This window comes from Panulirus ornatus, chromosome 23 (assembly GCF_036320965.1).
Source record: "Panulirus ornatus isolate Po-2019 chromosome 23, ASM3632096v1, whole genome shotgun sequence".
Taxonomy (NCBI): domain Eukaryota; kingdom Metazoa; phylum Arthropoda; class Malacostraca; order Decapoda; family Palinuridae; genus Panulirus; species Panulirus ornatus.
The window spans coordinates 23,192,367-23,215,957 of record NC_092246.1 but is presented as its reverse complement, the minus strand read 5'-3'; the positions used below and the strand labels follow the sequence as shown (position 1 = coordinate 23,215,957).

General features: G+C 39.6%; 1 protein-coding gene across 1 annotated transcript in view; it reads right to left on the bottom strand.

Moving 5' to 3' along the window:
- Positions 1-5,949: 5,949 nt before the first annotated feature.
- Positions 5,950-23,591, bottom strand: part of LOC139756959 (complement factor H-like) — a 37,642-nt gene continuing 20,000 nt past the window's right edge. Inside the window, exons 8-13 of the mRNA XM_071676904.1 lie at positions 21,563-21,681; positions 14,280-14,367; positions 10,958-11,037; positions 7,637-7,757; positions 6,341-6,544; positions 5,950-6,149 (exon numbers count right to left, since the gene is read on the bottom strand). Of these exons, the coding sequence (XP_071533005.1) occupies positions 5,950-6,149; positions 6,341-6,544; positions 7,637-7,757; positions 10,958-11,037; positions 14,280-14,367; positions 21,563-21,681 (812 nt within the window). The remainder of the gene's footprint in view (positions 6,150-6,340; positions 6,545-7,636; positions 7,758-10,957; positions 11,038-14,279; positions 14,368-21,562; positions 21,682-23,591) is intronic.

Genomic DNA, 23,591 nt, shown 5'->3' with positions numbered 1-23,591 from the left:
TTTTTTTTATTAAGGAATTAAGAAAGATTATCCATAGTTATCCCTTTCAATACATTTTTTTTCTTTTTTACATTTACTGGAGATTAACACAGTTTTGTCGCAATTTTGTTGATAGTGGTCAGTTAACAAAAGATTTTATTTTGAACATAACACTTAATTTTTTAACATAATTCATAAATTACAGGATAAATTAATAGGTAAAATTGCAAAAACATTTATAAAGCAAATTTATACTATGTATTACTTTTTCCAAACCTTATACATCTAATGTTTAAAAAGTAAATATTTACTAATAAGTGATAAGCATGATTTTACGAATTACAAAATAGCTATTTTACGGTCGTAAAGAGCAACAACAAAAATGTCTATATTGATGTTACATAAAAATGTATTCACTTGCACTTTCACACACCAAGAACCACAGTGTCAATTATATGACTAAATGATTACCTATCAGCTGGATATAACAATGCAACAATGTTATCACAAAACACACTATTATAACAACTGGAAATTCCTTACCTCTTTTGGTAGAAAAAGAAATTAAAAAATTTATACAATATATCTTTGCACATATAGTGTTTAAAGTTGCCATTTGACAAGAAATGTCGTCTCACAAAATGGTGAAAGCAGTAAATAAGCTCAGAAGCTTAAATTTGTTAAATGTGTGCATGGCAAAGTTAAGTGGTTGTGAAACATACGATAGGAATGGAATGAGTGGTGCCGAGGTCATGCAGTTAATTAGATGGTTATGTGAAGAAAGGTGTTGGAACTTTGAAAAATGATGAAAGGTATAAAAAGACAGTTGACTGCAAACAGAATTCAGGGTTATTAATAAAACATCAAAGAATTTTAAATTAATAATTGCATCAAATGCTTGAAAGAGCAAGTGGGGAAATGGACCTAGAGAAAGACAACAGAATAAAAGGGCTGACAGGTAAGTATGTCTCATGTAAAGGTAACAGGCCAAAAGTTTAGTGGAGCATGTGGTGTGTCTGGGACAGTAGTTGGCATAAAGTTATTGGGCAAAGACATTCAAGCAGGTGAGTAGCATGTATGTGATATACTGACTTGGTTCAATGAGGTATACAGGGGATAATGTATAGTCAATTGGCTTAATCAGGGCATCTGAAGGTAATCCTTGGAATAGTCTTTGGTGCTTGCTTTTGGATGATGGGCTTTGGTTTCAGCTAAAGAGTGAATATGTGTGAATGAGGACATTGTTCAAATGTTCCTCCACCAGCACCTCGCTAAGGCAAGAAGAGTAGTTTTATATGGAATAAAAACTGAAATTTATATTCTTTATATCTAACGGCCTTTACCAACTTAGCGAGGTAGCTTTAGGAATAAACAAACAATGGCATCACCTACAGACATGCACTCTTTAGCTGTTATGCAGAATGGACTGAAACCAAAGCCAAGCCCCATAAATTACTCCATAGTTTATCTTGACATTTTCATATGCCTTTCAGTCCATTTAAGCAAATAAGACATGGAACTATTCACAGAATATCTGTGACTCCCTACAGAGGTCCAACAAGGGAAGACACAGAGTGATGAACACATCAAAGAAATAGGAGGTGAATAAGAATCTGAATTGAAGAGGTCAATGGTGATACTATAAATTCAAATGACTGAGCTGTAATATTAGCTTTCACAAGAAACATAAAGCTAAGAGTAATAATGCATTTATGTATATACATGTGTATGTGGGTGGGTAGGGCCATTCTTTCATCTGTTTCCTTGTGCTACCTCGCTACAAAGTATAATAGATAAAATAAAATATATCTATATTATATTTATTCATTATACATAATCGCTGTTTCCTGCGTCAGCGAAGGTAGCGCCAGGAAACACGAAAATGGCCCATCCACTCATATACACACATATATATATATATATATGTGTACGTGTAGGAAGAGAGGAAAGTGATTGGTTCTCAGTGAATGTAGGTTTGCGGCAGGGGTGTGTGATGTCTCCATGGTTGTTTAATTTGTTTATGGATGGGGTTGTTAGGGAGGTGAATGCAAGAGTCCTGGAAAGAGGGGCAAGTATGAAGTCTGTTGGGGATGAGAGAGCCTGGGAAGTGAGTCAGTTGTTGTTCGCTGATGATACAGCGCTGGTGGCTGATTCATGTGAGAAACTGCAGAAGCTGGTGACTGAGTTTGGTAAAGTGTGTGGAAGAAGAAAGTTAAGAGTAAATGTGAATAAGAGCAAGGTTATTAGGTACAGTAGGGTTGAGGGTCAAGTCAATTGGGAGGTAAGTTTGAATGGAGAAAAACTGGAGGAAGTGAAGTGTTTTAGATATCTGGGAGTGGATCTGTCAGCGGATGGAACCATGGAAGCGGAAGTGGATCATAGGGTGGGGGAGGGGGCGAAAATTTTGGGAGCCTTGAAAAATGTGTGGAAGTCGAGAACATTATCTCGGAAAGCAAAAATGGGTATGTTTGAAGGAATAGTGGTTCCAACAATGTTGTATGGTTGCGAGGCGTGGGCTATGGATAGAGTTGTGCGCAGGAGGATGGATGTGCTGGAAATGAGATGTTTGAGGACAATGTGTGGTGTGAGGTGGTTTGATCGAGTAAGTAACGTAAGGGTAAGAGAGATGTGTGGAAATAAAAAGAGCGTGGTTGAGAGAGCAGAAGAGGGTGTTTTGAAATGGTTTGGGCACATGGAGAGAATGAGTGAGGAAAGATTGACCAAGAGGATATATGTGTCGGAGGTGGAGGGAACGAGGAGAAGAGGGAGACCAAATTGGAGGTGGAAAGATGGAGTGAAAAAGATTTTGTGTGATCGGGGCCTGAACATGCAGGAGGGTGTAAGGAGGGCAAGGAATAGAGTGAATTGGAGCGATGTGGTATACAGGGGTTGACGTGCTGTCAGTGGAGTGAATCAAGGCATGTGAGGCGTCTGGGGTGGACCATGGAAAGCTGTGTAGGTATGTATACACGTGTGTGGACATGTGTATGTACATGTGTATGGGGGGGGGGGTTGGGCCATTTCTTTCGTCTGTTTCCTTGCGCTACCTCGCAGACGCGGGAGACAGCGACAAAGTATAAAAAAAAAAAAAAAAAAAAAAAAAAAAATATATATATATATATATATATATATATATACACACATAAATGCCCACATACACACATATACATATTAACATGCATCTATGTAGACATTACATACATACACATGTACATATTCATGCTTGCCTTCATCCATTCCTGTTGCTACCCCACCCCACAGGAAAACAGCATAGCTATCCCCTGCTTCAGTGAGGTAGCGCCAGGAATACAGACATAAAGGCCACATTCAGTCACACTCAGTCTCTCACTGTCATGTTTAATGCAATGAAACCACAGCACCCTATCTACATCCAGGCCCCACACACCTTTCCATGGTTTACCATAGATGCTTCACATGCCCTGGTTCAGTCCACTGACAGCATGTTGACCCTGGTATACCACATCATTCCAATTCACTCTATTCCTTGCACACCTTTCACTCTCCTGTATGTTCAGGCTTGATCACTCAAAATCTTTTTTACTTCATTCTTCCACCTCCAGTCTGGTCTCCTGCTTCTCCTTGTTCCCTCCACCTCTGACATGTATATCCTTTGTCAATCTTTCCTCACTCATTCTCTCCACATGTCCAAACCAATTCAACATATCCACCCTCCTCCATACAACCCTATCTATGGCTCATGCCTCGCAACCATATAACATTGTAGGAACTACTATTCCTTCAAACGTACCCATTTTTGCTCTCCAAGATAAAATTCTCTCCTCCCACACATTCTTCATCACTTACAGAACCTTCGCCCCCTCCCCCACCGTGTGATTCACTTCCGCTTCCATGATTCCATTCACTGCTAAATCCACTCCCAGGTATCTAAAAACACTTCATTTCCTCCAGTTTTTCTCTTTTCAAACTTACATCCCAATTAATTTGTCCCTCAACCCTAGTGAACCTAATAACCTTGCTCTCATTCACACTTACTTTCAACTTTCTCCTTTCACACATTTTTCCAAACTCAGTCACCAACCTCTGTGGTTCATTACACAAATCAGCCACCAGAGCTGTATCATCAGCGAACAACAACTGACTCGCTTCCCAGGCCCTCTCATCCACAATAGACTGCATACTCGCCCCTCTCCAAAACTCTTGCATTTACCTCCCTAACCATGCCATCCAAAAACAAATTAAACAACCATGGAGACATCACACACCCCTGCCACATACCGACATTCACTGGGAACCACATCACTCTCCTCTTTCTTCTCGTACACATGCCTTACATCCTTGGTAAAACCTTTTCACTGCTTCTAGCAACTTACCTCCCAAACCAAATACTCTTAAACCCTTCTACAAAGCATCTCCAGATCCATAAATGCTATATACAAATCCATCTGTTCTTCTAAATATTTCTCACACACATTCTTCAAAGCAAACACCTGACCCACACATTCTCTACCACTTCTGAAACCACACTGCTCTTCCCCAATCTGATGCTCTGAACATGCCTTTACCCTCTCAATCAGTACCCTCCCATATAATTTCCCACAAATACTCAACAAACTTATGCCTCTGTAGTTTGAACACTCACATTTGCCTCCTTTGCCTTTGTACAATGGCACTATGCATGCATTCTGCCAATTGTCAGGCACTTCACCATGATCCATACATACACTGAATATCCTTACCAACCAATCAACAACACGGACACCACCTTTTTAATAAATTCCATTGCAATATATATGCAAAACTGAATATAACTATTTTCTGGTCAGCAGTCAAACAAATGTTAATAAATAAGACAGCTTTCAGAAGAATATCACAAGCACCATCAAGGATTTGGAACACATGAATTATCATGATAGTATAGAGTATAGAGGTAAACATTGTATCAATAATACAGTACCTTAGAATAGACTAAAAAGATATCAGCATACCATAATCAAACTCTTTTAGTCAGACTGGACATACTATGACAAATCTGTCTTACACATTTTCTTACTTAATCAGATCACTTCACACCACACATTGTCCTCAGCCATTTCATTTCTAACATGTTCACCCTCTTCCTTTCTCTGGTATTCAGGACCCAAGACTGACCATCATACAACAATATCTGGAATAATATACCTTCAAACTTATCCAACTGATAGGTACTTCCATACCTTCCCTAATGCACCCAAGACCTTATCCCCCACTCTCTCCCTTAGTGACTCATTTCAGCTCCCACGGTTCCCTGTTGCCTTATCCACTTCCAGTTAGCACTCCACTTCATCAAAGTTCTCCCCATTAAACCTTACACTCAAATTATCCTGTCCCTTACCCTTACTGCATTTCATTATCTTCTTTCATATGCTCTCCCAAACTCTGTCACCAGCACCTAAAGTTTCTCTGCCACCTGCAAACAACACCTAATTCACCTCCCATGACCCCAAACCCACAGATGTTCTGTGCTTGCAACCACCCTCTTAGTCACCACTCTGCCATATATCTTACTAGTTACACTTAACAGACTTGTACATCTGTAATTTATCCATCTTGCCTTTATGCAAGTCCTCAGGCACATCATTTTAAATCTTATAAACAGTGAATTGCCTATCAACCCTATCTGAGAAACTTGATTGCAATCCCATTTGTTCCTACCACTTTGTTACATTTCATCTTCTGCTAGAGTCTCACTGCTTCCTCTTTACTATACCATTCACCATAAGTCTTACTATGATGCCTCATCCCAAACACACATCTGCCAATGGATCCTCCAACACATTCAGCAGTCCTTCAAAATACTCACTCCATCTTTTTCACTTCTTTGCCAGTTGCCACTAACCCATCTGCTCTCACTGTCAATCACTGTTCTGTTCTCACACACTTCACTTCCTTCCAAGAGAATTTTTATTGTCTGTGAATTTCATCAGTATATTCATATATTATATATTTGTACTAACCTTTTTGGCAAGCCGGATGAGGTGATGGTATCCATTTCCCTGCAGTGTAAGTGATGGTAATGTAGGTGGCTCCCGTAGAGATGAAAAGTCCTGGTTTACAAGTGTAGTTTAAGGTGGCTCCCTCTTCATATGGTGGCCCAGGACCAACCAAAGTAGCAGAATTGGCTAAATTCAATGGTGGGGAGTCCATTGTTCCTACAGGAAAGTACAGTGAATGTTATGATCACAGTCAATAAAAAGACAGATATTCAAGAAGATATGTACTCTGAAAGAAATATTTTTAAGATAATACAGATGCAACCGAATTTTAATATCCACAACCTCGTTTGCATACAAATACATGAACATCACGCTTATATGGAAAATTAAAGATTAGGTATTCATACCTGGAACACACTCAAAACCTGGATCAAACTCAGACCAGCCAGCAGCAGTGAAGTATAGTGTGATGAAGGAAACACCTGTAAGACTGATTGTACCAGGCTGACAGGAATAGTTCATAGATGACCCTTCAGAGTAAGGTGGATGTGGCCCCTCCAAAATAGTGCTAGTGTTCTGATCCAAGGGCACAGATGGTGGCATATAAGTTCCTGACAAAACAAAAATGAACATAACTGCTATAATTCTGGAAGCAAAATCCTTCTATTAATATGATTATTCTTAAGTCTTTTCTCATACAGTATAATGACTATCAATCTGACTATGAAGTGTTGATGTGACGATTATATTCCCCCCTAGTAAGAAATGTCTTGCTTTGTCTCATTAAAACTAAGCCTCAACAGCTACAGTTGATATATCTTCCTTAAATGCACCATGTGCCTATCCTTCTACACTTTGCTTTACATTTTTCTCACCTTATCTGCTTTAAACATTTTTTTATCCTTTTCATTTAATTTTGCAGGCCTAACCATAATAAGGGCTTTTTCATCTTTTTTTTTTAACCACACTGATGTATTTTGGTTTTTCTCAGATAATTCTGATCGTACTATATCCTCTACCCAAAAACAAACGAAACCAGTGAAAGTTCATTTCAATATGATAAACCAACTGCCATTCTACAAGAGGGTGGACTGTCATTCTATGAGGGTGTAAGTATTTGATGCAAAAAATGGTTTATAAGACCTGAAATGAGCAAATATCTGTAACTGTTAATTAAAGATGACCATTGAAAAAATAGTACTTTGAAAATCAAGAATCAACCTTAAAAAGAGTCATCAGAGTAAATATATGTCTGTCCAGACTTGAAAAATCACATCAAAAGGTTTTGAGGTTAATCACATGGACAGTAAGATGCTGTATATGATATTCAGGACATAAAGTCAACAAAGAGTTTATATCACGAGCTTGGTCTCCCTGAATGAAGAATGACAAAAATGCTGTTACAGATGGTCCAATGATGTATGACAATAATATTTGAAGATTATTTTCAGAAAAGAAGTGCTCTTAAACTGCCCACATCAGAGGAAAGATTATAAAGGGATATGCTAACCATAAATAAATATCACTAGGGTCATGATGCCAACATAGACCAATTTGCAACATGAATGTGCAACTCAGTTGAAAAAATAATGATGAAAATAATAAAGGTCAGATGGATCAGGTTAAGAGATGTAGTAGCATTATATGTATCAAAGCTTAAATGATACTCAAAAGATATATATCAAATACACAATCACACTCACCTGCTTTGCACATTAGAATGCTGGCATCTAAATTGGTCCAGGTCCCATCTTCTCTACAAGTCACACGTAAAGTCTGACTAAAGTTTGCAAATAACATGTTTTCTGCACAAGAAACCTCCACCTATTGACACAAAGACAAGCAATGAATAAATGATCTGCATCATTCATTTCTTACTGATGATGTATGTTAGATAAACTCAATTAAAAATAAATACTGAACAGTATATATCTATTTTTTACAAGCTTCATTAAAGAGCTAAAATATAAATCTTTTAATTGACTGTGTGTTTTTAATGTTTTGCTTTTCCATCATGAGGTCATTTTCATGAAGAAGCCTGATGAGAACCAAGAAGGTTTTCATGTGAAAGAGGTGGATACAAAGTAGCTTATGCTTAAAAAGTCGATGCAAAGGAAGCACTGAAGTCAGTCAATGGAAGTGTGAGGAATGCAGCTGGCTGGATTTGAACCCAAGCCAAGTTCCCCACACTGCTACTGCCTTCATATGGGCAATTATGTACATATATATTTTTTATTATTATTATTATTTTTTTTTATTATTATACTTTGTCGCTGTCACCCCCATTAGCGAGGCAGCACGAGGAAACAGACAAAAGAATGGCCCAGTCCACCCAAATACACATGTATATACATACATGTCCACACATGCACATATACACACCTATACATTTCAACATATACATATATATACATACACAGACATATACATATATACACATGTACATAATTCATACTTGCTGCCTTTATTCATTCCCGTCGCCACCCCGTCACACATGAAATGACACCCCCGCTTCCCCCGCACGCGTGCGAGGTAGTGCTAGGAAAAGACAACAAAGGCCACATTCGTTCACACTCAGTCTCTAGCTGTTATGTATAATGCACCGAAATTACAGCTCCCTTTCCACATCCAGGCCCCACAAAACTTTCCATGTTTTACCCCAGACACTTCACATGCCCTAGTTCAATCCACTGACAGCATGTCGACCCCAGAATACCATATCGTTCCAATTCACACTATTCCTTGAAAGCATTTCACCCTCCTGCATGTTCAGACCCCGATCACTCAGTCTTTTTTACTCCATTCCTTCCACCTCCATTTGGGTCTCCCACTTCTCCTCGTTCCCTCCACCTCTGACACATATATCCTCTTTGTCAATCTTTCCTCACTCATTCTTTCCATGTGACCAAACCATTTCAATACACCCTCTTTACTCTTTCAACCACACTCTTTTTATTACCACACATCTCTCTTACCCTTTCATACATGTGAGTATGTTAGTGGACCGGCCATTCTTCGTCTGTTTCTTGGTGCTATATATAGAGAGAGAGAGTGAATTGGAACAATGTGGTATACTGGGGTCAATGTGCTGTCAATGGACTGAACCAGGGCACGTGAAGCATCTAGGGTAAACCATGGAAAGGTCTGTGGGGCCTGAATGTGGACAGGGGAGCTGTGGTTTTGGTGTATTACATATGACATCTAGAGACTGAGTGAGAACAAATGTGGCCTATTTTGTCTGATTTCCTGGCACTACCTCGCTGAAGTGGCGGGTAGTGACGCTATTTCCTGTGTAGCGGGGTAACCACAAGAATGGACAAAGGCAAGTATGAATATGTACATGTGTATATATGTATAAGGCCATTTATGTATATATATATGTGTATATGAGTGGATGGGCCATTCTTCGTCTGTTTCCTGGCGCTACCTCGCTGATGCAAGAAACAGCAATTAAGTATAAGAAATATATATATGTATCAATCCAAAAAATATACACTGTATTAATATCATGAATAAAAGGTTTGGAAGGAGAGCTTCTAAAACCAGTAAGAAGTTTTTATAAAAAGTGTAAGGTCTGTGTGTGAGTAGATATAGAGGAAAGTGGTCGTAGGTAAAAGTAAGTCTGCAGTAGCCGTGCGTGATGTCACCATGGATGTATAATTTTTTATGGATGGGGTGGTGAGAGAGTAAATGCAAGGTCTTAGTGAAAGAAAGGCAAGTATGCAGACTGTAGGAGAAAAAGGGGCCTGAGAAGGAAGTCAGCAGGTGTTTGGTGATAAGACCACCCTTGGCAGATTCAAGTTAGAAAATGCAGAAGTTGGTGTCCGAGTCTGGGAAAATGCGAGAGGAGGAAGATGACAGTAAATGTGAATAAAAGCAGAGTTATTGGGTAGTCAAAGAGACAGGTTAGTAGGGGTATGAGTCTAAAAGGAGAAAATCTGGAAGTGGAGTGTTTTAGATCCCTGGGAGTAGACATGGCAGCGAATGGAAGTGAAGTGAGTCATAGGGTGGGTGAGGAATGCTATAGAGAAAGATCTGGGAAGGTGAAAATGGGTATGTTTGAAGGCTCAGTAGTCCCAGCAACTTGTGGATGCAAGGCATGGGCTATAAATGAAGATGTATGGAGTAAGGATGTGTTCAAAATCAAATGCTGAAGAACAATATGTGTTGTGAGATGGTTTGATCAAGCAGATAATAAAAGGGTAGGGGAGAGGTGTGGTAATAAAAGTATGTGGGTGAGAGAGCTGAAAAAGGTGCCCTGAAATGGTGTGGGCTCATAGAGAGAATGAGTGAGGAGAGATTGAGAAAGAGGATATATGTATCATAAGTGGACAGGACAAGGAGAAAAGGGAGACCAAATTGGAGATGGGGGGATGAGGTGAAAAAAATCTGAGTAATCAGGGCCTGAACATGGGTTAGCGTGAACTGGAGCAACATGCTATCAACAGATTGAACCAGGGCACATGAAGCAGCCAGAGAAATCATGGACACATCTCTGGGGCCTGGTTGTGGATTAGGAGTTATGGTTTCAGTGCACTACACATAACAGTAGAGAATAAATGTGAGCGAATGTGGCCTTTCTTTGTCTGTTCCTGGTGCTACCTCGCTAATGTGGGAAATAGCAAACAATGACAGAAAAAAATTCATATCTACACCAAGTCTTGGAAATGAAACTCAGTACTTTCTGTCTTATGGAAACTAATACAAAAAAGAGGTCTCTGTTAAAAAGAACAATCCTTGCAAAACATTTCTTCCATGCTTAAGTGAAAGCCTCCTTCATCTTAAAAATCCAAGATTCCCTCAATGATGTTTGAATTACAATTAATAAAATATTAAAAAAAATTAAAAGATGCATTAAAAACATAAAATAGAAAGACACAGTTAATGGATAAACAAAGATAAACAGATGGAAAAATTCAAGAGTACCAAGATATGGATCAACAGAGGATATAGCAAAACAGATGGACACAAAACAAAACAGGATGACAGACAGACTGAGCAGATATGTGATCCAGGAATCTTACCACTGTTCCAACTGTCCTGGTAAAGTTGTCCCATGTTGAGCTTGCATATTCTGGGAGTTGTACTGGGTTTTCTGTGCACACTGTGGAGTGTAAAGCCATTGAATATCAAAATGATTGTAGGAAACTGGTTTTGACCTCTACCAGATTTTTTAACCAAAACAAGGTAAATAAAGGACACTTGTTCTGAGCACCCAATAAGAACTTTGCAAGACAAACTACTGCAAAGAAAATGTTCCCAATATTCAAATTAAGTGGTATCACCATACATAATAGCTGCACAACAGTAATTAGCCACTGATGTTAATAGAAGTTTCATCACCTTGCCAAATTCCTATATTAAAACAATGTCTTTTCCTATCCTTTTTGCTCAGTACCTAAAAGCAAGCATTACAGGAAACTCTCAGGAATCAATAACCTATTTTATGTTATGGAAAAAGCTATGAAAATCAGAGGAATTTGTTTAACAACATGGTTAATTGTAGGTAGTGTGGCACCCCTTTACTTGGGCTCTTCATAGACTAATAAAACATATACAGACCTAATAAGGGTTACTGCCCACATAAACTTCAATGACAGAAAAATAATGGTCTTAAAAAATCTCTTGATAGAATTTTTTTTTTAGATTGGTTGATGGAGCATTTGAAGAAATGTCAGGATATATTGTACATGATAATTCAACATTAGATATGCTAGATTCTTCCCTAAATTATTTGACTATGATTTTCAGGATCATGGATTAAGCACTTATAAGCATTAAAGAATTTTATCCAATCTCTGGAGTGACTTGAAAATGTCATAAATGTTTACATAATACAGAAAGATGTCTTGCTTGTAGTTTCTGGATTGAAATAAAAAACTCAGAATTCTAAGAGTAAAAGAATTTAGAACAATTTGACCATCTGCAATGTTTAAGGACAAAAGATGTACTGGTCTGACTACTTAAAGGTTCTCTAGATAAAGGGGTACACATCAATAACAAGCTTTTCTGGGGCTGATAAGGATAATCTATTTTTCCATTAAGTGAACAAGGAACTTATATATACTTTCACCTACTGCTGAAAGGTCACAAAGGACTATCATGCCAAGTTTAGTCTTTATAGAGCATTAGAACTAAGGTTTCCTACTACTGATCATACTGGTGACATATATAAAACATTTGCATCTAATATACATATAGAGGAAGGGGGACAACAGCTGATCCTTTTGTGTTTTTGAGGCCTGTTTTATCCTGATTTTCTTGTTTCTGTTACTTTGTGCAATGTATTGTTTTTTCTTATCACTGGAATTTGTGATGATCTGTTATGATGTAATGTTGTATTGTATTCAAGCAATATGTTGTTGCCTTTCTCACAGTTTACTAAATTTTTTAAAATTTTGTTGATTCCAGCAACTTTTCTCCTACACCACAGAATTTTAGTAGTGCCCGTAACGCATTCCCGTCTACCCCCTTGAGGGAGATCCTATTGAGAATAGGCATCAGAGATATAAAAAGATTGATACATCCACTTAAACATGTACCTTTTCTATGAACATCTTACGACTTTGTTCAGCTACCTACTTTTCTGTTATACCTTCACACAGAATTTTGATTTGCATCTTCTCGTGCTTTTCATAAAACTCCATTTTTCTTCATTTGTTGTTATCTTAACCCTCTGAATAAAATTTCTCCCATATACCTTTGTTTTTTTTTTTCGTTTTTTTTTGCAATGACAGACATGGCACAAGAAAAACATGTCTCAATCAAAGGCCCTCTTGGGTGAAAGGAATAAAGTAAAAGAAAAGGAAAGCAAAAATGAATTAGGCCTCTGTTGATATTTGTAGACCGGCTTCTTAAATGTATAAAAGTTATGGGTAAAAGGAAAGAAAAAAGGAGGTATCATAACAATCAAGCCTTGAGTGGTCTGTCTCCACACACAACCCATGGGAAGCAGCAATCAGAAACATATCTTGAGTCAAAGGCCCTGGGGGTGGGGCCACATGCATACAACTCACAATAACAGTGAACTAAATGATAATGGCAGAGGTGATATCAGGAGAATTAATGAGATGAAAGATTTTTAATTCTGCTCTTGTTGAAAGTAAGGTGGAGGAAGAACTACACTCTTGGCAAATGAAACCCCTGTACCTATAAACAGCTGCTAACAAGAAAATGAACAATGGCACCTATACAAGACTCCCAGCTTTTGGGAAGCAGTCTTTGTGATGTTGAGTAAGTCGGGATTCCAGAACAGTGGAGGATATGGTTCTACCCTACATGTTATTACAGAAATGAACTGAGGTGTTCTGAAAATGAACAGAGGGAATCAATGATTCTTAAGTAGAGATACAAAGAGTACTTACATTTTGGCATAATCAAACGAAAATAAGTAATTGCTTCCCTATTTGGAGGTGCTGCACTTGTCCAAATTGAAAGAGAAATTTATTCAGCATGAAACTGAAATGCGTATCAAATAAAAGGGAGGGATAAAGAGCTGAAGTGTGTAAAGTGGCATCATTGTGTATGAATATGGTTAGAAGGGATTATTTAGACAGAAAAAGAGGGTAGGCAATAAGACAGAACACCACTTACAACAGGATAAGATGGGAAAGTTGATCCATCAATGGCTATTACAATGAAATAGCCAGACAGGAGACTGTGCATTAGGGAACAAAGAGAAGCTTAAAAACTAAAGGAAAGGAGTTCAAAAAGCAAAGATTTATGCCACAACCTGTCAAATGTTTTGGAGATGTCATGGGTTATGACAAATGCTTCACCAAAATCCCTGACAGTGTGACTAAAGGTAAGTGACAAAGGAGATAAAATAAAGCAGCAGACCTAGCTCTGCAAAATCCGTATTGGAGATTAGAACAAAGTGATAAGGATTGTCAGTGTCTGAGAAAGTGAGAGTGAAGAAGATTTTCAAAGACTTTGGAGATAGCAGAAGTAAGAGCAATAGAGGGGATAGAGTGAGTGATTTTCTTTCTTGAGAATAGGCCACAGCAAGGCATGTTTCCAAGTGAAAGGAAAACTCTGGGTTCTAAGAAGGCAAATTAGGTATGCATGGTACAAAGGCAAATTATCTTTTGTCACTTCATTACAGTTTCTCAATCTTTAGAGACTTTGAACTCAGTTTTCTTCCAAAACAACTTTCAAGTCAAGTAAATTTTCATTTTTTTTTCTGCCACCTCTGTGAAATGAGCTCTAATTCAGGAATTGTTTCAAAATATAACCCATGAGACTAACTTGCCATATTGCACATGAAAGGCATCTCTGACAAGCACATACAGAAGGAAAAATACAAATATATTGGAAACAAAATATTTTTATCAGCAATGAACTTACTTTTAATGCATTCCAGTGACATTGTGGGTACCCAGGTCTGTTCGCTGCTACACACAACACTGCTGACATTTGTTACAACAGGGTTCATCTGAAGTAATAAAAAGATATGGAAATGGAACCATATACACCTAATATGAGATTTTTTTCTCCATGCATTAACAAGGAAGTTTATTGATGCTAATGCATGGCATTATCATGATTCACAGTTTCATGTATACAACCAAATCCTTATATCACATAAACCTATTCTTAAGTATACATCAGAAATCCCCAGTCAAATTACCATTTTGGGTTTTTGAAGATTTTCTAGGTTGAGACCCACATTTTAGGAAGGTGTTGAACAGATCCTGTATCAATGGTATGGCTAAGTAGTTCAATGAATTAAAGTGATTCCCACTTCTAGGCTGAGAATTACACATAAATTTGTGAGTGCCATCTATATATCATTACTGCCTCCCTACCATGAAAATGCACTAATAACAAAAAGCAGATTATAAAAGATAGACCTCCAAGGTGTAGCAGTTAGCACTGCTGACCATGACGCATTCATAGGCCATCCAGAGCCAAAGGCACTGGTACAAATTCTCGTTGCAACAGGTTGGTCTACACTCAACCCAGCTCTTCATCCTCCCCTAGAGATTGGTTCCTGGCTCTACCTTTTCAACGTGGGAATTGGCAATCATGCATACGGAGACCAAATTGGAGGAGGAAAGATGGAGTGAAAAAGATTTTGAACAACTGAGGCCTGAACATACTGGAGGGTGAGAGGCGTGCACGGAATAGAGCAAATTGGAATGATGTAGTATACTGGGGTCGATGTGCTGTCTGGACTGAACCAGGGCATGTGAAGCATCTTGGGTAAACCATGGAAATATATATATATATATATATATATATATATATTTATTTTTTTTATTATACTTTGTCGCTGTCTCCCGCGTTTGTGAGGTAGCGCAAGGAAACAGACGAAAGAAATGGCCCAACCCCCCCCCCACACATGTATATACATACGTCCACACACGCAAATATACATACCTACACAGCTTTCCATGGTTTACCCCAGACGCTTCACATGCCCTGATTCAATCCACTGACAGCACGTCAACCCTGGTATACCACATCGCTCCAATTCACTCTATTCCTTGCCCTCCTTTCACCCTCCTGCATGTTCAGGCCCCGATCCCACAAAATCTTTTTCACTCCATCCTTCCACCTCCAATTTGGTCTCCCTCTTCTCCTCGTTCCCTCCACCTCCGACGCATATATCCTCTTGGTCAATCTTTCCTCACTCATTCTCTCCATATGACCAAACCACTTCAAAACACCCTCTTCTGCTCTCTCAACCACGCTCTTTTTATTTCCACACATCTCTCTTACCCTTACGTTACTCACTCGATCAAACCACCTCACACCACACATTTGTCCTCAAACATCTCATTTCCAGCACCTCCATCCTCCTGCGCACAACTCTATCCATAGCCCACGCCTCGCAACCATACAACATTGTTGGAACCACTATTCCTTCAAACATACCCATTTTTGCTTTCCGAGATAATGTTCTCGACTTCCACACATTCTTCAAGGCCCCCAGAATTTTCGTCCCCTCCCCCACCCTATGATCCACTTCCGCTTCCATGGTTCCATCCGCTGCCAGATCCACTCCCAGATATCTAAAACACTTCACTTCCTCCAGTTTTTCTCCATTCAAACTCACCTCCCACTTGACTTGACCCTCAACCCTACTGTACCTAATAACCTTGCTCTTATTCACATTTACTCTTAACTTTCTTCTTCCACACACTTTACCAAACTCAGTAACCAGCTTCTGCAGTGTCTCACCCGAATCAGCCACCAGTGCTGTATCATCAGCAAACAACAACTGACACTTCCCAAGCTCTTTCATCCACAACAGACTGCATATTTGCCCCTCTTTCCAAAACTCTTGCATTCACCTCCCAAACAACCTCATCCATAAACAAGTTAAACAACCATGGAGACATCACGCACCCCTGCGGCAAACCAAAATTCATGGAGAACCAATCACTTTCCTCTCTTCCTACACGCACACATGCCTTACATCCTCGATATATATGGAGAGAGGTGGGTGATTATTGGTGCATATGCACCTGGGCATGAGAAGAAAGATCATGAGAGGCAAGTGTTTTGGGGGCAGCTGAATGAGTGTGTTAGTGGTTTTGATGCACGAGACCGGGTTATAGTGATGGGTGATTTGAATGCAAAGGTGAGTAATGTGGCAGTTGAGGGAATAATTGGTATACATGGGGTGTTCAGTGTTGTAAATGGAAATGGTGAAGAGCTTGTAGATTTATGTGCTGAAAAAGGACTGATGATTGGGAATACCTGGTTTAAAAAGCGAGATATACATAAGTATACTTATGTAAGTAGGAGAGATGGCCATAGAGCGTTATTGGATTACGTGTTAATTGACAGGCGCGCGAAAGAGAGACTTTTGGATGTTAATGTGCTGAGAGGTGCAACTGGAGGGATGTCTGATCATTATCTTGTGGAGGCTAAGGTGAAGATTTGTATGGGTTTTCAGAAAATAAGAGTGAATGTTGGGGTGAAGAGGGTGGTGAGAGTAAGTGAGCTTGGGAAGGAGACCTGTGTGACGAAGTACCAGGAGAGACTGAGTACAGAATGGAAAAAGGTGAGAACAATGGAAGTAAGGGGAGTGGGGGAGGAATGGGATGTATTTAGGGAATCAGTGATGGATTGCGCAAAAGATGCTTGTGGCATGATAAGAGTGGGAGGTGGGTTGATTAGAAAGGGTAGTGAGTGGTGGGATGAAGAAGTAAGAGTATTAGTGAAAGAAAAGAGAGAGGCATTTGGACGGTTTTTGCAGGGAAAAAATGCAGTTGAGTGGGAGACGTATAAAAGAAAGAGACAGGAGGTCAAGAGAAAGGTGCAAGAGGTGAAAAAAAGGGCAAATAAGAGTTGGGGTGAGAGAGTATCATTAAATTTTAGGGAGAATAAAAAGATGTTCTGGAAGGAGGTAAATAAAGTGCGTAAGACAAGGGAGCAAATGGGAACTTCAGTGAAGGGCGCAAGTGGGGAGGTGATAACAAGTAGTGGTGATGTGAGAAGGAGATGGAGTGAGTATTTTGAAGGTTTGTTGAATGTGTTTGATGATAGAGTGGCAGATATAGGGTGTTTTGGTCGAGGTGGTGTGCAAAGTGAGAGGGTTAGGGAAAATGATTTGGTAAACAGAGAAGAGGTAGTAAAAGCTTTGCGGAAGATGAAAGCTGGCAAGGCAGCAGGTTTGGATGGTATTGCAGTGGAATTTATTAAAAAAGGGGGTGACTGTATTGTTGACTGGTTGGTAAGGTTATTTAATGTATGTATGACTCATGGTGAGGTGCCTGAGGATTGGCGGAATGCGTGCATAGTGCCATTGTACAAAGGCAAAGGGGATAAGAGTGAGTGCTCAAATTACAGAGGTATAAGTTTGTTGAGTATTCCTGGGAAATTATATGGGAGGGCATTGATTGAGAGGGTGAAGGCATGTACAGAGCATCAGATTGGGGAAGAGCAGTGTGGTTTCAGAAGTGGTAGAGGATGTGTGGATCAGGTGTTTGCTTTGAAGAATGTATGTGAGAAATACTTAGAAAAGCAAATGGATTTGTATGTAGCATTTATGGATCTGGAGAAGGCATATGATAGAGTTGATAGAGATGCTCTGTGGAAGGTATTAAGAATATATGGTGTGGGAGGAAAGTTGTTAGAAGCAGTGAAAAGTTTTTATCGAGGATGTAAGGCATGTGTACGTGTAGGAAGAGAGGAAAGTGATTGGTTCTCAGTGAATGTAGGTTTGCGGCAGGGGTGTGTGATGTCTCCATGGTTGTTTAATTTGTTTATGGATGGGGTTGTTAGGGAGGTAAATGCAAGAGTTTTGGAAAGAGGGGCAAGTATGAAGTCTGTTGGGGATGAGAGAGCTTGGGAAGTGAGTCAGTTGTTGTTCGCTGATGATACAGCGCTGGTGGCTGATTCATGTGAGAAACTGCAGAAGCTGGTGACTGAGTTTGGTAAAGTGTGTGGAAGAAGAAAGTTAAGAGTAAATGTGAATAAGAGCAAGGCTATTAGGTACAGTAGGGTTGAGGGTCAAGTCAATTGGGAGGTGAGTTTGAATGGAGAAAAACTGGAGGAAGTGAAGTGTTTTAGATGTCTGGGAGTGGATCTGGCAGCGGATGGAACCATGGAAGCGGAAGTGGATCATAGGGTGGGGGAGGGGGCGAAAATTCTGGGGGCCTTGAAGAATGTGTGGAAGTCGAGAACATTATCTCGGAAAGCAAAAATGGGTATGTTTGAAGGAATAGTGGTTCCAACAATGTTGTATGGTTGCGAGGCGTGGGCTATGGATAGAGTTGTGCGCAGGAGGATGGATGTGCTGTAAATGAGATGTTTGAGGACAATGTGTTGTGTGAGGTGGTTTGATCGAGTGAGTAACGTAAGGGTAAGAGAGATGTGTGGAAATAAAAAGAGCGTGGTTGAGAGAGCAGAAGAGGGTGTTTTGAAGTGGTTTGGGCACATGGAGAGGATGAGTGAGGAGAGATTGACCAAGAGGATATATGTGTCGGAGATGGAGGGAGCAAGGAGAAGAGGGAGACCAAATTGGAGGTGGAAAGATGGAGTGAAAAAGATTTTGTGTGATCGGGGCCTGAACATGCAGGAGGGTGAAAGGAGGGCAAGGAATAGAGTGAATTGGAGCGATGTGGTATACCGGGGTTGACGTGCTGTCAGTGGATTGAATCAAGGCATGTGAAGCGTCTGGGGTAAACCATGGAAAGCTGTGTAGGTATGTATATTTGCGTGTGTGGACGTATGTATATACATGTGTATGGGGGGGGTTGGGCCATTTCTTTCGTCTGTTTCCTTGCGCTACCTTGCAAACGCGGGAGACAGCGACAAAGTATAAAAAAAAATATATATATATATATATATATATATATATATATATATATATATATATATATTTAGATTGACAAGGAAAGATTGACAAAGAGGATATATGTGTCAGTGGTGGTGGGAACGAGGAGAAGTGGGAGACCAAATTGGAGGTGGAAAGATGGAGTGAAAAAGATTTTGAGTGATCGGGGCCTGAACATGCAGGAGTGTGAAAGGCAGGCAAGGAATAGAGAGAATTGGATCGATGTGGTATACCGTGGTCGACGTGCTGCCAATGGATTGAATCAGGGCATGTGAAGCGTCTGGGGTACACCATGGAAAGTTTTGTGGGGCCTGGATGTGGAGAGGGAGCTGTGGTTTTGGTGCATTATACATGACAACTAGAGACTGAGTGTGAATGAATGTGGCCTTTGTTGTCTTTCCTAGTGCTACCTCACGCACATGCGGGGGGGAGGGGTTTTTCATTTCATGTGTGGCGGGGTGGCAATGGGAATGAATAAGGGCAGACAGTATGAATTATGTACATGTGTATATATGTCTGTGTGTGTATATATATGTATACGTTGAGATGTATAGGTATGTATATGTGCGTGTGTGGACGTGTATGTATATACATGTGTACATGGGTAGGTTGGGCCATTCTTTCGTCTGTTTCCTTGCGCTACTTCGCTAATGCGGGAGACAGCGACAAAGTAAAATATATAAATAAATAAATAAAATATATATACATTTTTTTTCATATATATTCGCCATTTCCCATGTTAGTGAGGTAGCGTTAAGAACAAATGACTGAGCCTTTGAGGGAATATCCCCACTTGGCCCCCTTCTTTGTTCCTTTTGGAGAATTTAAAAAAAAACAGGAGGGGAGGATTTCCAGTACCTTGCTCCCTCCCCTTTTAGTCACCTTTTACGACACGCAGGGAATATGTGGGAAGTATTCTTTCTTCCCTATCCTATTCTTTTTTTTTTATTATTTTGCTTTGTCGCTGTCTCCCACGTTTGCGAGGTAGCGCTAGGAAACAGATGAAAGAAATGGCCCAACCCACCCCCATACACATGTATATACATACACGTCCACACACGCAATTATACATACCTATACATCTCAATGTACACATATATATACACACACAGACATATACATATATACACATGGACATAATTCATACTGTCTGCCTTTATTTATTCCTATCGCCACCTCGCCACACATGGAATAACATCCCCCTCCCCCCTCATGTGTGCGAGGTAGCGCTAGGAAAAGACAACAAAGGCCCCATTCGTTCACACTCAGTCTCTAGCTGTCATGTAATAATGCCCGAAACCACAGCTCCCTTTCCACATCCAGGCCTTCCGCTTCCATGGTTCCATCCGCTGCCAGATCCACTCCCAGATATCTAAAACACTTTACTTCCTCCAGTTTTTCTCCATTCAAACTTACCTCCCAATTGACTTGACCCTCAACCCTACTGTACCTAATAACCTTGCTCTTATTCACATTTACTCGTAACTTTCTTCTTTCACACACTTTACCAAACTCAGTCACCAACTTCTGCAGTTTCTCACATGAATCAGCCACCAGTGCTGTATCATCAGCGAACAACAACTGACTCACTTCCCAAGCTCTTTCATCCACAACAGACTTCATACCTGCCCCTCTTTCCAAAACTCTTGCATTCACCTCCCTAACAACCCCATCCATAAACAAATTAAACAACCATGGAGACATCACACACCCCTGCCGCATACCTACATTCACTGAGAACCAATCACTTTCCTCTCTTCCTACGCGTACACATGCCTTACATCCTCGATAAAAACTTTTCACTGCTTCTAACAACTTGCCTCTCACACCATATATTCTTAGTACCTTCCACAGAGCATCTCTATCAACTCTATCATATGCCTTCTCCAGATCCATAAATGCTACATACAAATCCATTTGCTTTTCTAAGTATTTCTCACATACATTCTTCAAAGCAAACACCTATCCTATTTATTATACATAATCGCTTTTCTTGCATCAGCAAGGTAGTGCCAGGAAACAGATGAAGAATGGCCCATCCACTCGTACATATATACACATATACATATCAACATATACACAGACATATGCATAAATACACACGTAAATATTCATACTTACTTGCCTTCATCCATTCCTGGCGGTAACCCACCCCACAACAAACAGCATCGCTACCCTGTGCTTCAGCAAGGTAGCGATAGGAAAACCTGTTGCCCCAGTATACCACATCGTTCCAATTCACTCTATATACATACATTAAGCATTATATCTTTGCAGACACCAGCAACATGAACAAAGGACATGCTACAATCATTATGACCAAAAATGCTAGTGAAACCTGATTTGTTGGAATCCAGAATCCAGTTTCACATGTGAAGTTGAGGACTGCCCCAACAGCATTCTTAGTGATGACTTCCATAATCATGTTGACTCCTGGTGGTGGGGGGTCCACACATGCTGCGAGGATGTCCAACATGAAGGTTAAATCAGCTTTCTGTTAACAATGCTCTATACTTACTTTACAGTTGTTTCAAACTGAACTTATAAAAAAGTTCAATTTCACAAGAATTCAATATACTATAGCTCTTTTGTTTGTAAAAAAATAATAAGGGCAATGTACAGAATGACTGCTTTATGGAAGACAAACAATAGTAGCTTTATTTGATTAGAAGAAAAAACATTTTCACAAAGTAACTCATAAGTGTTAAGCACAAGTTACAACACAAAGCCACCTTTAAAGAAATACAATGCTATTAAATAAAAATTCTTTTTTATTAGTAGCTTAAGTGGAGAATATGTTGGTATGATGTGTGTGTTAGACATGCTGTAGGAATGCTCCTCTTAAAACAAGGATATCTATGGACATATAAGGCATGTCTAATGCAGTAAAATGTCCGGGCTGATCTAGTACACTAAAATATCCATCATTATTGTAATTCTAAGTGAATGAAAGTAATGGTGAAAATAATGGAATATATATGTCAAACTAATCATTGTCATGAGGAACATAACAGCCCAGTAATTTGTATCATCAAAGGAATACCTACTAGATCACCTACCATACATTCCATATGAGGTTATTTAATTATACTTTGTCGCTGTCTCCTGCATTAGCAAAGTAGCACAAGGAAACAGATGAAAGAATGGCCCAACCCACCCAAATACACATGCCCACACACACACATATACATACCTATACTCTTCAATGTACACATACATATACATACACAGACATATACATATATACACATATACATATTCATACTTGCTGCCCCCATCCATCCTGTCACCACCCCATCACACATAGAATGGCACCCCCCTTCCTCCTGCGTGTGTGCGAGTTAGCACTAGGAAAAGACAACAAAGGCCACATTCATTCACACTCAGTCTCTAGCTGTCATGTGTAATGCACCAAAACCACAGCTCCCTCCACATAATGTAGAAACCTTAATTCAGTTAATCTTTTCTTAAAAGTTTTATCTTCTTAGTTCCTCAGTTAAAACTGAATATTTAGGTACTGATGGTCAAGTTCTATCTCAAGGTCCATACAGATAAGGGCAAGACCTGAACACAATATGCAGGCAGCCTTTGATATGGAAAAATATTCAGATAGGAATAATAAGCAACAGTTACACCATCCATCCTGGCCATCTTTTGATGCTTTGCTACCAGGATTATGCCCACATATCATTTACAAGAAGCTTGGGTGGAAGAGACTCAAGGCATAGACTGGTTGGTGCATGTAACCTGAAAACTTCTGGTTAGTACCATCAACAATGTGGTATTCTATATATGTATGAAGACTGTGAAAGGTTGGTCTGTAGTTAAATTTCAAAACAACACAATTCAGCCCTGTAATAAAATAAACATGTGGTCATAAAACCCCACAAAATCATCATTACAAAGCCTGCTCCCCAAGAGCTAGGAGTAATGTATATGTAGCTATTTTAAATCTATAGGTGCTTTATTCATCCAAGAGTGGAATACTGCTGATACATCTAGGGTGATTCAACGTCAACCTCTCTGTTAACTAGAGTGGAATTAAAAGACTTCCATCTCATTCATTCTCTTGGCATCACCTCTCTTCAACCTTCCCTTTCTGTACATTGTGATGTTGCTCCTCTCTCTCTGTTCTATAGATATCATTTTGGCCACTGTTCCTATGAGGCTGTCTGTATGTGTCTCCATTCCCAAGGTCTGGACCTGTGGTGAGTATTTGGCTGTTGCTTCCGATGGTTTACAAGTCAAGTTTGGCAACTTAAGGAATGGCTGTCTATGACATTCTTCAACATACATTTCCATTTGCATACATAACTCTGTAGCACAATTTGGTTAATTATACGTATGGTGTGAATATTGTAGTATAA